This window comes from Scylla paramamosain, chromosome 1, assembly GCF_035594125.1.
Source record: "Scylla paramamosain isolate STU-SP2022 chromosome 1, ASM3559412v1, whole genome shotgun sequence".
Classification (NCBI taxonomy): domain Eukaryota; kingdom Metazoa; phylum Arthropoda; class Malacostraca; order Decapoda; family Portunidae; genus Scylla; species Scylla paramamosain.
In genome coordinates this window covers 12,322,501-12,340,000 of record NC_087151.1, presented here as the reverse complement: position 1 = coordinate 12,340,000, position 17,500 = coordinate 12,322,501, and the positions used below count along the sequence as shown (strand labels likewise).

At 41.0% G+C, this 17,500-nt stretch overlaps 1 protein-coding gene across 3 annotated transcripts in view; it reads left to right on the top strand.

The window, feature by feature from the left end:
- Positions 1-17,500, top strand: part of LOC135100692 (RNA-binding protein 24-like) — a 106,013-nt gene that overhangs the window by 20,865 nt on the left and 67,648 nt on the right. For all 3 annotated transcript variants that reach the window (XM_064003863.1, XM_064003874.1, XM_064003872.1), the window contains exon 2: positions 17,239-17,380. In XM_064003863.1, the coding sequence (XP_063859933.1) occupies positions 17,239-17,380 (142 nt within the window). The remainder of the gene's footprint in view (positions 1-17,238; positions 17,381-17,500) is intronic.

Here is a 17,500-nt window from a genome sequence, read left to right as displayed (position 1 = left end):
TATATGTACTACGTTGTGGGGGAAGTGTGCAATGAATATATAATACTGAAAGTGGTAGTGGACTCTCTCTCTCTCTCTCTCTCTCTCTCTCTCTCTCTCTCTCTCTCTCTCTCTCTCTCTCTCTCTCTCTCTCTCTCTCTCTCTCTCTCTCTCTCTGCAAAGCTTTTTTCTTATCAGTTCTACCATCTTCTTCTCTTCTCTTTCCTTCATTTCCTCTCCATTCATTCCTTGTTGGTCATTAAAGCACATAAATAGTTAACCAGGTAGTCCTATCTCGTCCTTCCCTCTGTCCCTCGTGTGCTCCTACAAGACGGGAGCTTTGTGTTAGGTTTTGCCTCCTCCTCCTCCTCCTCCTCCTCTTCCTCTTCCTCTTCCTCTTCCTCTTCCTCCCTATCTTTTTGAGTGTCCAGGCTAGATCTCGAAGTAGAGGAAAATTTGTATTTAGAGAAGAAGGAAGTTTGAGTGTTGTGCCTCCTCCTCCTCCTCCTCCTCCTCCTCCTCCTCCTCCTCCTCCTCCTCCTCCTCCTCCTCCTCCTCCTCCACCTCCTCCTTCTTCTCTTCGTCCTCGTCCTCGTCCTCTTCCTCTTCCTCCTCTTCCTACTCATCCTCCTCATTTTTTTTTTTTCCATGCTAGAACTTTAAAATTAATGAAAGAAATGTTGCATTGAGAGGAAGGAGGTTTGAGAGGAAGAAGCTGCATCGTTTTCTTTACTCTCTAAGCCTGAGCCAAGATAGAAAACGAGCTTTGAGTGTCATGAAATGTTTTATTATTATTTCTCACTTTTTTTTTTACTTTTTTCTTTTCTTTTATAATTGAGCATAGGTGAAAAGAAGATGCCGTATAGTTGCCCAAATGGTGATGTCAAAAAGTTCAATTAATTTCATGTTTGTAAATCGAATAGAGATTCATACGTGGGCTAATGAATTACTTTTAAATTTGCTCTTTTTCTCTCTTAGGCAAATTTTCCTGTCATCACCCACGACTTTTCAGACATTTAAATTTGCCCTGCAGTGTGTTCAAGTAGTTTTGTTGCTTAGAAAAGATAAAATTTTTCCGTTAATTACCTTAATTTCCTGTCAATTCTCGTGTTTTCGAGATGAGACGTTGAAACATTTGAGAATACGATACAATAGAACTGGAGACGTCATTATTATTATTATTATTATCATTATTATTATTATTATTATTATTATTATTATTATTATTATTATTATTATTATTATCTTTTGTTTATGTAGGAGGGGACTAATCTAGTGCAATAAAAAAAAATATATATAAAAAGAAGCACTGATATGAGGAGATAGTCAAGCCGGGCATTGCGTTTCCTTCTTTGTTTGTCATGAGCATTCTGTACAAGAGAACCTGCAGACGAGATACGTAGAGATAGTGCTAGATACCGCTTTTTTTTTTCTTTTTTTCTTCAATATTTCGCACAGCATGACATCACCACTTTGGGCATCGGAGCACGTGGGTGGTGACTTCAGTGGAGGCAGATTCCTTTTCTCTCATTACTTTCATCGTCATTTTTAAGCTTTTTCATTCTATATTTTTCTTGCTGCGACGTTTTCTTTCTCTATTTATATCCCTAAGAAATTTACGTAGGTCTGTCTGTCTTTCTGTCTGTCTGTCTGTGTGTCTGTCTGTTTGTCTGTCTTCTTGTCCCTCTTTTTTTTTAATCTTTATATCCCTAAGAGGTTTACATAGGTCTGTCTGTCTGTCTGGTTGTCTGTCTGCTTGTGTGCCCCTCCTGTCCTTATATACGGTAGAAAGGTCCCCCCATCTCTCTCTCTCTCTCTCTCTCTCTCTCTCTCTCTCTCTCTCTCTCTCTCTCTCTCTCTCTCTCTCTCTCTCTGTTTTCTTTACAATGACATTTACATTTCTGAAGTGAAAACAGTGATACGAATCTTATTTTTTATTTATTTCTCTAACCTAACATCTGTGCCCTCTCACTGGGAATCTTAATATTATCATCCCCGTGTATGTGTGTGTGTAATAATAATAATAATAATAATAATAATAAACGGTTTATTCTTTAGGCAGTCAACAAACTGAAAATGTACATTGGGGGTGGGTGTGTGTGTGTGTGTGGGTGGGTGGGTGTGTGTAAGTGTGCGTGCGTGTGACGAACTGAAAGGTTTGGAACGCGAGGGTGTGGGTGGTCTGTATGTCTGTCTCTGTGTGTGTGTGTGTGTGTGTGTGTGTGTGTGTGTGTGTGTGTGTGTGTGTGTATGTGTGTGTGTGTATGTGAGCGGGAGGGGGCGGTCGGGGCTGGGTGTGTGTGGGGAACTTTGGAGCCTCGCCTTCTATTCTTCTCTCTCTCTCTCTCTCTCTCTCTCTCTCTCTCTCTCTCTCTCTCTCTCTCTCTCTCTCTCTCTCTCTCTTTATGATATTCAGTTGTCGTTCTTGTATTGATATTTTGCAGGTCACGAGTTTGGTTTGTGAGGAGTGCGAGGTTAAGATGATTATGTCTGAGAGGAGGAGGAGGAGGAGGAGGAGGAGGAGGAGGAGGAGGAGGAGGAGGAGGAGGAATATAAAGAGGAGGTGATTGAGACGAAAAAAAAAATGGAGGAGAGAAAAAGAAAAAGAGGAGGATTGTTATATGTATTGATGTATATGTTTATTATTATATTTATGTTCTATGTATTTTTGTGTTGTATTCCCTTGTATTCTTCTTTTGATTACAGGTGATGAGAGTTTAGGTTTGCAGGTAGGATGACGCTTCCTTCTCTTTTCTTTTCTTCTGTAGATTGCAACGTTTAATGTTAAGTGTATTTATAATGTTCGATAGTTTATAATAATGTAAGATATATGTACTTTTGTTATTTTTGTAGACTCTCTCTCTCTCTCTCTCTCTCTCTCTCTCTCTCTCTCTCTCTCTCTCTCTCTCTCTCTCTCTCTCTCTCTCTCTCTCTCTCTCTCTCTCTGAAATATTAACTGCTAAATAAAAGAAAATAATGAAGGAATAGAAAAAAAATAAATAAATGCAAGCAGAGGCAGCAGAGGAAGGCAGTGCAGTAACCAACCCACCTATTACCTTCTAGTCGTCGCCTGGACCCCCACCACCACCACCACCACCACCACAACCACCAACCAACCACCACCATCATCACCACCACCACCATCACCAACAACCACCACAACAACAACAACAACTTTACGTGGGGATAAAAGCGAACTACCTCCTCCTCTTCCTCCTCCTCCTCTTCGTCCTACTACCACTACTACTATCACTACTACTACTACTGCTACTACTGCCCCCGGATTAAATGCGACGCGATAAGTGGCTACGGCTACCACTACTACTACTACTACTACTACACCTACTACTTCTTCTACTACTACTCCTACTCCTACTACTACCACTTCTACTACTACTCCTGGCACGCGGCCGGACTGAAGGGTTTGTGTGGTGGTGGTGGCGCCGTTGCACACTCCCTCTCTCCCTCCCCCCTTTGTAGTAAGTACGCCCGTAGAAAACGAAATGCTGGGGTGTGGTGTGTTGTAAGTACTCTCTCGGTTGCCCATGCAAAGAAAATGGGGTTTTATGACGTGGTGTTTTGTTTTTTGCGAGTTGATTTTGACTTTTTTTTTATTTCTTTTTTTCTTCCTTCCTTTTGACGAGATCTTTCTTTCTTTCTGTCTTTTCTTCTCTCTATCTTTTTCTTCATTCATTCTGTTTTCTTTCCTCTTTATTTTTTTCTGTTTTGATTGATTTTTCTTTTTTTTTTTTTTTTACTTTCGTTTTGCTGTTAATTTTCTTCTTTCCTGTTTTCTTTTATTTCATTCTTTCTTAACTGTCTTTTTTTTCCTTGTTTTTTTTTGTGTTTGTTTCTCTCTCTCTCTCTCTCTCTCTCTCTCTCTCTCTCTCTCTCTCTCTCTCTCTCTCTCTCTCTCTCTCTCTCTCCCCCCCATCCTATCCTATCCCCCTCCCTGTATTACACTTTTTCTTTCTTTTCTTTTCTTTTCTTGATAATTCCTCCTCTATCTCCTTCAGTTTCCTCTTTGTTCACTTCCTCTTCCTCCTCCTCCTCCTTATCTCTGTCTGAGCACTTCCTTCTATAGTTTTTCTGCCGTTGTGTGCTTTTCACTTCGTCTTGGCTTGGTGAGAAGTGATTGATTGATGTCTGTGGTTTGGTAGGAGTGACTTATTATAGCTGACGTAGTTGAACATTCACCAAAAACCAACACACACCCCACGCGGTTCCACGCAGCCCTTGCCCTTTCCTTCCCTCCCTTTCCCTTCCATCACTCCGGCCAGTATGCATTTCCCCGTATCCAGCGATTTAGAAGGAAAGACACGTGTCCAGGCATACGTTTTCTGGTACCTGAAATAACCGTGCTTTCCTAGTGTGTTTTGTTCGTAAGTTTGTGTTATTGGTGTTAATAGCCTTTAGAAGTTTGTATTTTGATAGTGAGAAGACACGTAAGATAGGGTGAGATGGAGAAGGTTAGCGAGGAACAGCGATCCCATGTAGAAGTGGGGAAAAAAAAAAGCTAAGGACAAAGAAGAAAATGTGGTGAGAGGACACCGGGTGAAAATTAATCTTTATTTCTCTCTAAAGAAGGCTCCGTCCAAATCTTAGAGAAATCATAATCTGTTTCATACTGTTTTCTCACCACATCAGTCCACACAATTGCCTTACTTGTACAGCCGATACAGTTAAATGTGTATTCCTAGAGCCACTTTGAACTCCATGACTGGTGGCTGCTGTAAATAGCGACCTGTACGAAATGCAGGAAGTAAACATTAACACGTAACTTGTTCTCCTTTGAGGCTGTTGGCTGCTGCTCTTTGGAACCCTTTCATATCTATTGCTTTTGTGGAGTTTAACAAGCAGGCGTCAGATGTAGCTAAAGCCATTAACATCAATACAAGTTTGCAAGCAAAATGCCACAGGAAATCAAATCAAATTAAATGTTTTATAGATTTAAGATTAAACAGCACTAGATAAAAAGAATAAATGAAGCAAATACTGCCGGTTTAAATTATGAAATGATAAAAAAAATAATATATTAGGTAAGCCGAGATATAGAGAATAAGAAAATGAGTTATAAAGGAAGTAGTTTTTAAATATCTGCTTGAGCCTGTACACCCATTTTTCCCTAGATTATAAGCTATGGGAAACTACCGTACACACCCCCTCACCCCCTTCCTCCTTCCCTCCATCCCTCCAACCTTCCATCCCTTCATCCCTCAAACCTTCTCCTCTATCCCGCCATCCCTTCAGCCTTTCATTCCTCCATTCCTCGAACCCTCCAACCCTTCAACCCTCCGTGCCTCCGTGCCTCTCTCTGTCCACCACCAGGTCGCTGCGTGTCGCTTTGCTACATGTACATACCATGCACTGCCCCACACACCTCATGACGGTAGCGAAGTGATGAAAAGAGAAAGAAAATAAGGGACAGAGGGAGTTTTTTTTGTGAGTTTTTGAATACATATACTTAAAATACGTAAGCAGTGGTTAATCCTCCTAATGTCCCTCACTTTTTTTTATGTATTTTTTGTGTATTATTTTTTTTTTTCTTGAGTGGAGTTGCCGTGTGTGGATTTCTCTGGCTGTGATTTGATTGTTGTTGTTTTTTTTTTATTAATTTGATTTTTTTTCCATATTTGTGATGATAGCTAAAGTTGCTGGGACACACACTTTTTAATTGTGTATTTTTTTTTTATCTATCTTTATATTTATTTATTTATTTTGCTATTGGTGTTCCTGTTGTTGTTTGTTGTTCTTTGGTGTGGTTGCTGTGGTTTGTGATGACTTAAAATTACGTTATCTACCATTATTATTATTATTATTATTATTATTATTATTATTATTATTATTATTATTATCATTATTATTATTATCATTATTATTATTATTATTATTATTATTATTATCATTTTTATATACACTTTGAAGCACCTTTTAAAAAATCTATTCCATCTTTCTTCGTTTGGAGATGGAAAATAAAACTGCCTTATTCACCCCCCCAACCCCCCCACCCCCCCCAAAAAAAAAGTATAGAAATAAAAAAAAAGGGTGTGTTTAGATTATAATGTTTTTTGGTGTTCAAACTTACTGATTGGAGTTGAATTGAGTGGAGTTTCTTTCTTTCTTTCTTTTTTTTTTTTTGCTGTGGTTGTTATTGTTGTTGTTGTTGTTGTTGTTGTTGTTGTTGTTGTTGTTGTTGTTCTTGTTGTGGTTGTTTTGACTTTTTTTTTATTTGAAGTGAGTGCTTTAGAGTTGCCGACTGATTCTTATTATTATTATTGATCTAGAAAAAAATGTATTACTTCACCTACTTTGATTATTCATGCAGCATTTTTTCTTTTTTTTTACACACACACACACACATACACACACACACACACACACACACACACACACACACACACACACACACCACACATACACACAAATAAAGAAAAATAAAGTAGGTAAAACCCTATCCACAATCTCACATTTTTTTCAGAGATTTGTTATGCACATGTATATATATTTTTTTGTTCACATTTTTGCCGTGTTTGTTTGTCTGTTTGTTTGGTGTTTGTTTGTGTTTTTTTTTTCTTTTTAGATGATTAACTTGTGCAAACGAACCACACTTTTATTGTTGTTATTGTTGTTGTTGTTGTTGTTGTTGTTTGCGTGAGTCTTGGTTGACTTATGTTTTTTTTTTCTCTCTTGTTTGTTTTGTTTTGTTTGTGTTGTTTGTGCCGCCTTTATCATCCTAAGCTCTTTTTTTTGTTTGTTTGTTTGCCTGCTTCAAGTGTGTGTGTGTGTGTGTGTGTGTGTGTGTGTGTGTGTGTGTGTGTGTGTGTGTGTGTGTGTGTGTGTGTTTGGCGTGTGCGTGTACGTGTGTGCTTTTCTTTGTTAATGAGAGAGAGAGAGAGAGAGAGAGAGAGAGAGAGAGAGAGAGAGAGAGAGAGAGAGAGTCATATTATTTTTATTTTCCTTTTCCTCTTTCTCGCTTCCTCAGTCTCTTTGTTGTCACCTCTCCAACTCCTCTGTGTTTATTTTCATCTTAGTCCTCCCTCCCTTCCTTCCCTCACACCCACGTCCCTCCCCTATGCCCACCACACCCTCCTACCTACCTTCCCTCCCTCCCTCTCCTTCCCTTCCACTGCCTGTCTCAAACTTTGCACTTCCTCCTTCCCTTAATTTCCCCCAAATGCTGCTCCTCTTTGTTTGCTCTCATTAACTCAATTTCTGTACATCTCCTGTGTCTGTGTCTTTTCGTTTCACTTCCCTGACTCCACTGAGATGTACATGGTCAGTGGGCGAGTAACATAGCACACTCATTTCCTTCTGTGTTTAGCCTCTTCTCTCTCAATCTTAAGTCCTCTCTTCTGCCGACAGTCTGCAAGAGCTGACGAGTGGTGGATTCTTAGCAGATCAGGCGACTTAAGATTGTGGAAAGACGTGGAATACAGTGACAGTAAGTGTGGTGTGATGCTGGACTCGTGTGACCGCAGCTGTACCCTTATCATTCGCCACAACGCCATCTATGAGTTAGCAAGCAAGACGTTTAGACATTGGACCATCATTGTAACATCCTAGACATGTATTACTCACTACTTCCACGAATCTCTCTCTCTCTCTCTCTCTCTCTCTCTCTCTCTCTCTCTCTCTCTCTTCTCTCTCTCTCTCTCTCTCTCTCTCTCTCTCATTTTCCCGTCTTCTATTTTCGCGAACTTCATTCAATCCGTTTTCTGTTCCCCATGCTCGTTCACTAAGCCATCCTCTTTTACATCTTTTCATCTCGCCCACGCCATCCTCTCTTTCCCCCTCTTATTCACCCATTCGCATAATCGATATTACTGGTCTAGACTATGTAGATTTTAGACACAAACTAAACCCTTTTTCGAAATGTGTTAGGTTTACTATAAAACATCGAGGATTTCATTTGGTGTCTTGAAGAGAAGCTAACGAACTGAAGATTGGGTTTATTTGAGCATGTATGGAACCGTCCCATAGTTTTGCATTAGTATGTAACCGAGGACACTGTGCCACGTTGCCTAAACCGCCCTTCAGAGGTTTGTAGATTCGTCTGCAGTGAAATATGTGCCACTCCTGCGCTTCATATATACAGAAGCGACGTGTCAACTTCTACCCGATAAAGGTTGTTGTTTTTTTTTTTTTTTTTTTTTTTTTTCTGTGATTGGCTAAACCCCCTCGAAACTAAGCCTTAAGACCCCCTCCCCACTTGACTTGATCAGGGGCAGCAGCTGTTCGTGTATCTATCTCCTCGAGTGGCTTTTGTTTACAGAAAATGGAGCAACAAACTACGTACTTACTTCCCACTTGCTGTGTTTTCCATCTTACGAGTGAAGAATCTATTAATGTGTGAGGGGGAAAACTACGAGTATGTAGGCCACGTCACAAATAGAGATTGATCTTTATATTTGTGTTTTTTTTCTTTCTGTTTTATTTTGCTTGAAAGGTATAGCAGTGCAGGTGTCTTTTTTCCCCCTCTCCGTTTATTTTGCGTCTTTCCTCGTTTTCATTCGACTTAATATACGGAGAATTTCAAGGAAGGCGAAGTTGTATCTTGCGTTTATTATATTATTATAGCGTACGTATCTTAGAGAGAGAGAGAGAGAGAGAGAGAGAGAGAGAGAGAGAGAGAGAGAGAGAGAGAGAGAGAGAACGTCTTCCTAGAAAAACGCTTTATAAATAAAAGATCACTGACATTATACTCATAGGTATCACTCACTCACTTCCTAGAATCTCTCTCTCTCTCTCTCTCTCTCTCTCTCTCTCTCTCTCTCTCTCTCTCTCTCTCTCTCTCTCTCTCTCTCTCTCTCTCTCACTCTCACACACACACACACACACACACACACACACACACACTCACACACACACACACACACACACACACACACGTACACATACACTAACACACACAAGTGAATTCCTCATTAAATCTCCAGGATAAATTTCCCTTCAGCTAAAAAACACACCTGCTCTATACATTGCTTAATAGCGCGTCCACACCAACTTGACGGATAAGCCTCGACTCTCGCATCCCTTCTGACGCGCTCCTTCGATCAGACTCATTGAAAAACCTTGAGCTTCGAGCCTCCTCCTTCGTGGTTAGTTGGATTAGGACAGAGATCGGACTCTGATTGGTGGAGAAGAAAGCAAGTAGGGGTAAGGAATGCATCTCGATTGGCGAATGAGAAGAGGGCTAGTGATTTTAATTTAATTGGTAGATGAAAGAAGAAGTGCAGCATATTAAGGAGTTTTATTACTTCTTCTCTGAACACGCAGGCACTCATGCAGGCTTCAATCAGATTGTTTCTAAGCCAAACACTCGACGTTCCTCTTGTCTTATCATCTTATCTTGGTATTGTTTTTTTTTTTTTTATGCTTTTAATACTTAATGGCTTCTGTTTTCCCTCTCTCTGTAACGTCTTTATTTCTTGCCCTCATGGCAACAAGTGAGGACTCCGAAGTTTGTTTATTTATATTCAATTAATCTATTTAGTCTTTTGTGCTGCACTCAGCAAGGAATTATTATTTTTCGAAACATATATGCCTTTAATAAAATTTTAAGATAACTGAAACTTGCGTTGACCATATCAGAAATTTTGAAATGTGTGTTCTATAAGATACTTTAAATATAAAAAGTGAAGCTCTGCAGACATATTCCGAATTTTTTTTTCAGTTATCATGAAATTCTATAGGGTCTGATATTTTCATGGACGTATCCTTATTTTTTACTGACTCACATAAATTTCCCGAATCAAATTTTGATGTTTGCACGTGGCGTATGTTTATGTTGGAGCGTCCTTGACACACCTGGGTGAGGAGAGTAAACACATGTAGGCCGTGAGGCGGAGGAGGAGGAGGAGAAGGAAAGCAAAAAGACTTTGTTATCGGACAATCACCATTGAACACCGGATCAAAACATGTATTTATATCAGTCTTATGACCTGTTTTCACTTCCTTCATGATTTGTTGTCTCTTTCTTTCATCCTACCGCTGGCACCAATATGCATAATGTCGCGTTTGATATGTAAGTTATAGGTCTCGATAATTTTAGTCACACACATGATTTGCAAAGTAGTGAAGGATACCTCTTAGCGCATTTGAATATCAGCCAAGAATTCCTAAACGAACAGAAAAAAAAAAAAATACGAGGCAAGTAATAGTCAGGTTAATGCCTCTCCGTAAAATATCTACAAGACATTTATTGATATGAAGTGCGGTTGGATTCTTCATAATACAAACTCTCAAGTAAACACGTGGACAAAGGCACACTGATTGGACAAGCTGCAGTTTGGCTCGAGTCACCACATCATGGTTATGCTCGCAAGCTCAGTTCTAGGTTGCGCTCAGACTTTACATAAGCGCGTGTCTGAGATTTATGAGCCTCATCGATTTTGTATGTCGTTAGGTCTTCCATTAATTTGTTCTCACGTATAGATTGTCATGAACTTTTTTATATTTATCCTCTTCTGAACTGCGCAATAATCAGCTACACGTGTTTTCGTTAGAGAAAAAAATTATTGGAATAATCCACGAAGCTCGGAAACGATTTTTTTTTTCTTTTTTTCCACGTACGTGACTATATGTTAACCTTTCGTCGGCCGTTTCTTCTCCGTTTCAACACTTCATATAACTCACAAGAAATGGCAAGGTCGCGCCCTAAGAAGTTACCAAAAGATTTATAAACTTAACCTCGACCTTTTTGCTGGATTTCTATTTCTTTCCTCTACCTCATTAAGTTAAACACGTGCAAAAAAAAAAAAAAAGAAAAGATACTGTGTTGCAAAAATCCCTGACTTTGAGTAGAAAAAATCGACAAATGAGCTTTACTTCTTATATATTATGACACATTTAACTTAACTCTTTTTCTTCTTACAAATGCGAACATGGAGCATCATCACTTAGCGCCTTTTTTTAAATTTATTTTCTAATCTTTTTTTGTCTATTTCCTTCTCTCCTAAATCCACATCACTGTCTGTCCTTGGCCCGCATCCAACATTGCGGCGAACAACAACAACTGAGGAGGAGGAGAAGGAGTAGGGAGGAAGATGAGAAATTGAAGAAAACTCGAGTCACGTTCGTCACACCACGAAGGTAGACCAACAAGACGATAATATAGATCACGGAGACAAGCAAGCGTTACCCATCTGGCTGCTACGACCTTTTCTCGCCTTGATAAAATGGTCCTGTCTAGACTAGAGTTTAATTTCGAAAGCCGCCACTGACAGGAGAGAGGGGTGATCGAGTGTAACTTTTTAGTCTCCGTTGTTTTATTTAGACGCGCATTAAAATCGTCTAGGGTTACCCAAGTGAAATAGTAAGTGTCGCAGCTTAGTATTATTAGCAGTGAAAGGGTTGAGGGTAGACAAGGTTGTATAATTACCTGGCGATGCACGGAAAGAAAGGAAACTGTGGGGTTAGTGTATTGAGTAGAAGACGATGTTGACACTATTGACTGGAAGGCTGTTGTGTTAAGATGTTTTTATTTATTTATTTTTTTTTTTTTATTTAGTGCTTTAAGGTCAAGGACAAAGCTATATAAAAAAAAAAACGTATAAGAAAAAAGTTAACTTGTCACTTCCGATAAGAAAAAAGTATTAAAACGTTGAGGTTTATTTATTTATTTTTGGTACGTGAAGAAGGTCGGGTAAGAACGTAAAAAAAAAAAAAAAACGCAAATCTGCCACTCTCCACAAAAATGGTAAGATTTCCAGAATTAAAGCCAATTAAGTGACGCAGATGACCCGATACGTCTCTCCAAGTCTTACAAGGGAGAAGACACCAACAACCAGAGAGTTCCAGAGTTTACTACGCGGTTCTGGTTAACCCTTCCGTCAGTGAGAAATGATTAATGGCCGAGCAGGATTCGAACTAGTGGCAATGCATCTGTTACCATTGAGTCACGAGTCACACACATTTCACACATCAGCGTGTGTTCCTGCCTGCGTGCTGAGTGCGTGAGTGTGTGCATCAGTCAGGTCTTGTGGTCTGACGCATTTTAAACCTAGTGAGCGGGGTGAGTCAGTCAACCAGCCAGCTAGCCTTTTGTTTGCCTATTAACGCTGAGGTGACGCAGACTCATTGTACCTGCATACCTAAGTTCAAATTGACGTCACGCGCATGAAGGATTCTCGAAATCTTGTAATGCTCTTCTGTCGTATCTATAGCAGCGATAAAGTGATACGGACCTCTCATAACCTTATTGGCGCTCAAACAAACGTCACCTCAGCGATTTCCAGAACCTAGCTTTGAGCATAAGAAAATAAAGGAAGCTGCAAGAAGACATCAGGCCTACACGTGGCGGCCCCTGTATAAAGTATGCCCACCTATTTCACCTATCATCTCTAGTCATAAATTTGTCTAATCTCTTAAAACTCCCTATTGCTACATCTGCTCATGGATATTAACCCAACTAGCTTTACGATGCCTATGATTAAGTTAAACTGGAAAGATCCTTATTTGCAGGAACTTTACTGTACGACTATTTGAAACCCACTATATTGATTTATCTCCTCGTGAATAACACAAGTCGAGGAGTTTTACGATTATCGAAATTTAGTTAAGCTGAAAAATTATTGTGGAGTAACTTTGGTATACAGCTATTTGCTACCTGACTGATTTAATGCGCCACAACACCAAGGTCATGTCGCCGTGCTAACCAAGACACCCATTACGATGTCATTTCAAGCCATATTAAAGCTCAACAACCCTTCCTTAACTTCCACGGGAGCTTCACTACTTTACTATTGCGCTTTGAGTCTGGCTGGTCAAGTACGGATGTTCAGTGGCCAATAAGAGCGAGGCTGTCGGTAGATACAGCAATGTGATTGGTTCACAGAGAAAGAAAACGGGTAGATGGTACAAGCTCTTTCTTTGTCTCTTTCTCAAGTTAGTTAATGCGAAGTGCTGTGGCGTTCTTAGAGAAAGAGAGAGAGAGAGAGAGAGAGAGAGAGAGAGAGAGAGAGAGAGAGAGAGAGAGAGAGAGAGAGAGAAGGTCAACGACGTACGTACACTTGCCTAAAAAGAGGACGACGAACGCCAAAACATCGCCACTCGTCTCCCACTCCCACTCGCAACTCCTCGTCTATATTTGCTAATCTCGCCTCGCATCTCGTCCCCTTCGCTTCCCTCTCCCTCAACAATTTTACCTCTTTTTAACCTTCCCTTCCGTGATATTCACTTAAAACGGGGCGGGGGTGGCGCTGCTGGAACGCGGTTGGAAGAGGAGGAGGAGGAGGAAGAGGGGGAAGAGAACGAGGAGGAAGAGGGGGAAGAGAACGAGGAGGAACAGGAGGAGGAGATAACTTCCAACCTTCGGCGTGTGAGGAAATATTGCTCTTGGCTCCCGTCAGAAAGTTGGTACAGAGACATTAGTGGCTTTGCGTGGGCGTGAGTGAAGTTGGCACCCCTGCTCTGTCGCTGAGAGAGAGAGAGAGAGAGAGAGAGAGAGAGAGAGAGAGAGAGAGAGAGAGAGAGAGAGAGATTAGCGCTGGGTTGAAACGATGGTGGTAAGACTTTTTTCTCTCTCCTATACATCTGTCTACGAAGCGTCTCGTAACTCAGAGCTAATGTTGCGTTCGAGAGAGAGAGAGAGAGAGAGAGAGAGAGAGAGAGAGAGAGAGAGAGAGAGAGAGAGAGAATCAAGCAAAGAATGGTAATAGGAATGGCACTTCAAATTATCTGTAACTAACTGAGACGAAGGTGTGTGCGTCTGTGTGCGTGTGTGACTCAGCCTACCTTCATCTGACGTGGCTATGTGTGTGTGTGTGTGTGTGTGTGTGTGTGTGTGTGTGTGTGGTGAGGAAAAACGGGCGGTGACGATGAGTGTGTGTGCGACTTTGGTGGTGAAAGACATGTGTGGTGTTTAGTGGAGGTGGTGGTGATGGTGATGAGAGGTGTCTAGGTATGTGGCGAGGTGTGATGGTGATAGTGGTGATGAATTAGACTGAAAAAAAAGATGATGGTGATGGTAGTGGTGGTGAGGATAGCCACTTTGCATAGATAGAGTGAAAGGGAGAGGTGAGAGGGAGAGGAAGAGAGAGGTGAGAGACAAGGAAAAATAAAATTAAAGAGAAGGAAGAAGGGATCTAGTTGGAATGGGATCCGAGAGAGAGAGAGAGAGAGAGAGAGAGAGAGAGAGAGAGAGAGAGAGAGAGAGAGAGAGAGAGAGGTTAAGACGGAAGGAAGAGGTATCATGTTTACTGCGGGATTACTTCGCTCGGCCTACCATCCACGACGCTCCCCCCCTCTCTCTCTCTCTCTCTCTCTCTCTCTCTCTCTCTCTCTCTCTCTCTCTCTCTCTCTCTCTCTCTCTCTCTCCCTCCCTCCCTCTCAGTCCTTTATGCATTCTCTTGCTTAAACTCATTCCCTTGTTTTCCTTTATTTTTAGCGTTGTTTTTTTTTTTTCTTTGAGTCTTTCTTCACTTGTGTTATCTTTTCAAGTTTTCTTTTCTTTCCTCTTCAATCCTCATTTTTTTTTCGCCACGTCTCAATTCCTTAAACTGATCTGGTCAGAAGAAAAAGGTGCTTGGATATGAATTAGTACTACCCCAGTAGACAAAGAATGAAAACAAATGTATATAAACTCTATAAACAATTAAAACCAAACACCATTAAATTTAAAGGCTCCGAGGGTATAGGATCGACTGCTACTCTAAAGGTTCCGAGAATGTAGGATTTATAATTTATCACACCTCACCATTTAAATATATTCCTCCGTGATATACGAATAGATTACTGAAGAGGTTTCAACACATTTATTCTTCAGTTTTGAATAATCGTTCTGGCTTTCTTTTTTTGGGGACCGTTTATATATATATATATATATATATATATATATATATATATATATATATATATATATATATATATATATATATATATATATATATATATATATATATATATATATATATATATATATATATATAATTTTTTCCCCCTCTTACGAAATAAATAAACAAATAAAGCGATAGGTTTTCATGAAATCCCAATTTGTTTATAAAGAGCAAAGGATCGGTGCTTTATTTTATTTTTTTTTTTATATGAATATGATACGGGGCACAGTCGAGAGCCCAGAGCAGCCCCCACCCCCGTCCCCTGCCACTCCCTCCCCCCTGCTCAGTGTGACGGGGGTTCCTGCTGTGTTTGGAGGGGAGGGGCTGAGGATTGTGGCGGCGAAACCTGAGGCGGAACAAACTCGCATCGCAAAGCGCGTGTTGAGGAACGGAAAGGCGAGAAGGAGATTAAAGAGTTACGTGGGCTGACAGAGAGAGAGAGAGAGAGAGAGAGAGAGAGAGAGAGAGAGAGAGAGAGAGAGAGAGATGAAGACAAAAGAGGAATAGAAAGAAGATACAGATGAATGATGGTAATGGTTGAATAATAGAATGAAAGAAGGTTAAAAGAAAAGAAAGGAAGAAATCAAACTGAATATATTTATCTCTCCTTTTTCTCTCTTATTTTCTTTTGTCTTCTTAATCCGGCATTAGTTTTATTTATAGTATCAATTTAGTAAGTGCTCTCTCTCTCTCTCTCTCTCTCTCTCTCTCTCTCTCTCTCTCTCTCTCTCTCTCTCTCTCTCTCTCTCTCACTAGGGGTCGTTGCCAACATCGCCCGCCGGTCAGCTACAAATCCTGCCAACTCTCTCTCTCTCTCTCTCTCTCTCTCTCTCTCTCTCTCTCTCTCTCTCTCTCTCTCTCTCTCTCCGGTAAGCATAGAAAGCCTACCATTACCCTTCCTCATACATTCTCTCCTCCTCCTCCTCCTCCTCCTCCTCCTCCTCCTTTTTTTCCTATTGTGTTTGCTCAGTCGACACACACACGAGCACTTTGGGTGTTTGCTCATGCGATTGAGGAGGAGGAGGAGGAAGAGGAGGAGGATGAGGAGGAGGAGGAGGAGGAAAAGGACAAAGTGAGAGGGGGAGAGAAAGGGTGGTATGGACAAGCGCGGTAAATAAAATGAATCAGAACACCTTATTTATTGCTGCCCCTGATTATACTAACATCGAGAAGTAATCATTAGCAAATTTGTACGACCATGAAATGTGTTTGTGGAGTGTTAGGACTGTTTTTTTTGTACTGTAGGGAGGGAAAGGAGGGAAGGGGAGAAGTGAGGCCTGTTAAAATAGGAAGATTGGGAAGGGTTAGGACGAGGACGAGGAGGAGGAGGAGGAGGAGAAGAGGTATTTAGGTATAGAAACAGTGAAACATTTGAGAGGAAAGCGGAAGTGGTAGAAGGAATGAAGGGAAGGGCATGAGAGGCGAATAATTGGTGTAGATAGAAGGAAAAGAAATAAGTAAGGAAGGAAAGAAAGGAAATCAAGAGGGAATGGTAATGCATAGTAGTAGAAGGGAAGAGAAGAGAAGAGGGAGAGTTAAGGGAAAGGCATGTTTAAATGAAAGAAGAAAGGAAGAGAAATGGCGACGGAATAAGGAGGGAATTTTGACAGAAGGAAGGAAGGAAGGAAAAAGGAAGGGAAGAAAACAATTAATCTTTTATTTTATAATTTTTTAACAGATCTTACGTGTATTTTTGTTTTGTTAGGTTTGGAGAGAAAGTTAGTTCTTTGATTAATAATTGATTAAGTAGGTACTATAACGCTCTCTCTCTCTCTCTCTCTCTCTCTCTCTCTCTCTCTCTCTCTCTCTCTCTCTCTCTCTCTCTCTCTCTCTCTCTCGTGAGTAGGGACATGGGTTATTGATGGAAAGCTTGATTCCCTGACAGGTAGGAAGGCCCAGGCACCACGCAGGTGAGCTAAGGGCAGGTTAAGGCAATTAACGTGACAAGGACCTCCCTACCTGCACACCACCACCATCACCACCGCCACACCATTCACCCATCAATGGAAATCGATCATATTTTTTCTCGTCACCCCAAACCTTACCCATTCTCTCGCTATCCTCACCTCTCTTCTTGTGCTTCTCTACCTCTCTTGTTTAATTTGCGTATTGTTTTTGTCGTCCTTCAATAGACGCACACCACCATCAACACCACTACCACTACCACAACCGCTTAGAAAATCACTGGAAAATTTATCACGATTTTTTCCCTCTCACAACCTTCTCGCACTACCTCCCTCCCTCTTTCCATCTCCCGCCCTACGCTTCCGTAACCCCACCGCCAACACTCAACCTGACCCCATCACTAGAAACCCCTTCCACAACCTTACCCATTCTGTCTCTCGTCTTTCTCAGTACCCCCTCCCTCTCTCAACACCTCTTTACCTCAACTAGCACTAACTCTTTCTCTGTCCCGTCTCAACAGGTGACGATGGCGGACAAGACCGGGGCGGAGCGGGCCATCAAGGAGCCCAACCCGGTAATCGACGGTCGCAAGGCTAACGTGAACCTGGCCTACCTCGGCGCCAAGCCTAGAGGGACGGCCGCAGGTGAGGACGCCTTATACGGTTCGTATTACAACTCTCTTTTCTGTTCACGTGTGATGATTGCTTACCATGATGTTTGATACGGTGTGCCTTGTGCTGTTGTTCTTGTTACTGCCTGGTTTATCTTTCCGTCAATGCTTC